General features: G+C 38.5%; 1 protein-coding gene across 1 annotated transcript in view; it reads left to right on the top strand.

The window, feature by feature from the left end:
- vps52 (VPS52 subunit of GARP complex) overlaps window positions 1–1,139 on the top strand; it is an 18,082-nt gene extending 16,943 nt beyond the window's left edge. Inside the window, exon 20 of the mRNA XM_053236714.1 lies at window positions 289–1,139. Coding sequence (XP_053092689.1) covers window positions 289–435 — 147 coding nt within the window. The 3' untranslated portion in view covers window positions 436–1,139. The remainder of the gene's footprint in view (window positions 1–288) is intronic.

Below are 1,139 nucleotides of genomic sequence, written 5' to 3'. Positions count from 1 at the left end.
CCGTTTCTTCTGTCTCTTTTATTCCGTTTATTCTTTCTCTTATATTCTGTTTTTTCTTTCTCTTTTATTCCATTTCTTCTTTCTCTTTTATTCCGTTTCTTCTTTCTCTTTTATTCCGTTTCTTCTGTCTCTTTTATTCTGTTTCTTCTTTCTCTTTTATTCCGTTTATTCTGTCTCTTTTATTCCGTTTCTTCTGTCTCTTTTATTCCATTTCTTGTCCTTTCTTCCGTTATTCTGTCGTTCTTGCTGCAGCACATTAAAATTAAAATTCGTGTGTGTGTCCACCAGGGGGCGCTGACGCAGCTCATCCAGTACTACCACGGCTTCCATAAGATCCTGTCCCAGCCGACGTTCCGCAGCCTGGCGGTGCGCTCCGAGCTCATCAACCTGCACCACCTCATGGTGGAGGTGAAGAAACACAAACCGAACTTTTAACACACACACACACACACACACACACACACACCTGCTGGAGCGAAGAACGCCAGGAAGCCCAGAGCTGAGCGGATTAAACACCTCCCAGAGGCGGAGAATTTCAGTTCTGACATTTCCCTTCCCTGTGCTTTTTGTTCTGTTTCCCTGCAGAATGTAAATAAGATGTTATACAGGATATGATCACAGTTATTGATGTGTTATGTTCATGGACGAGGGACCACATTGTGATATTGTGAATATTTAATTTATCTTCGTATATGATGTGCTGAACTGCTGTGTCGTCTTAATGATTAATGCCTGATGTGTTGAACCAGATTATATCATTATTTCATAACTGATTAAATAAAAACGGTCCTGAATCAGAGACTAAAGCTGTTACATCTCACTGTTAGAGAGAGAGAGAGAGAGAGAGAGATAGATGGCTTTAAGGGAATTTGACATTTAATTCATTTTTAAATCTATTGAATCTACATCGAAGTTTAAATCTGAGAATCTGATTGGCTAAAGTCACCTAATTTTGGTGTGTTAGAAGAATAAAAACGCAAAAATTCCTGTAGGACTCAGCTTTTGAGAAATGAAAATTTTATTTATGAGCAGGATTTTATCTCAGATCCAAACTGTACTGTAAAATTACTTCTGTATGTCTGTGGAAACACTGAGGTGGATCCTGTGAATCTGATTTTAGTAAAACTCTAAAGCTGTTA

This window comes from Pangasianodon hypophthalmus, chromosome 9 (genome assembly GCF_027358585.1).
Source record: "Pangasianodon hypophthalmus isolate fPanHyp1 chromosome 9, fPanHyp1.pri, whole genome shotgun sequence".
In the NCBI taxonomy this organism is placed as follows: Eukaryota; Metazoa; Chordata; class Actinopteri; order Siluriformes; family Pangasiidae; genus Pangasianodon; species Pangasianodon hypophthalmus.
This window is presented reverse-complemented; position numbering and strand designations above follow the sequence as displayed.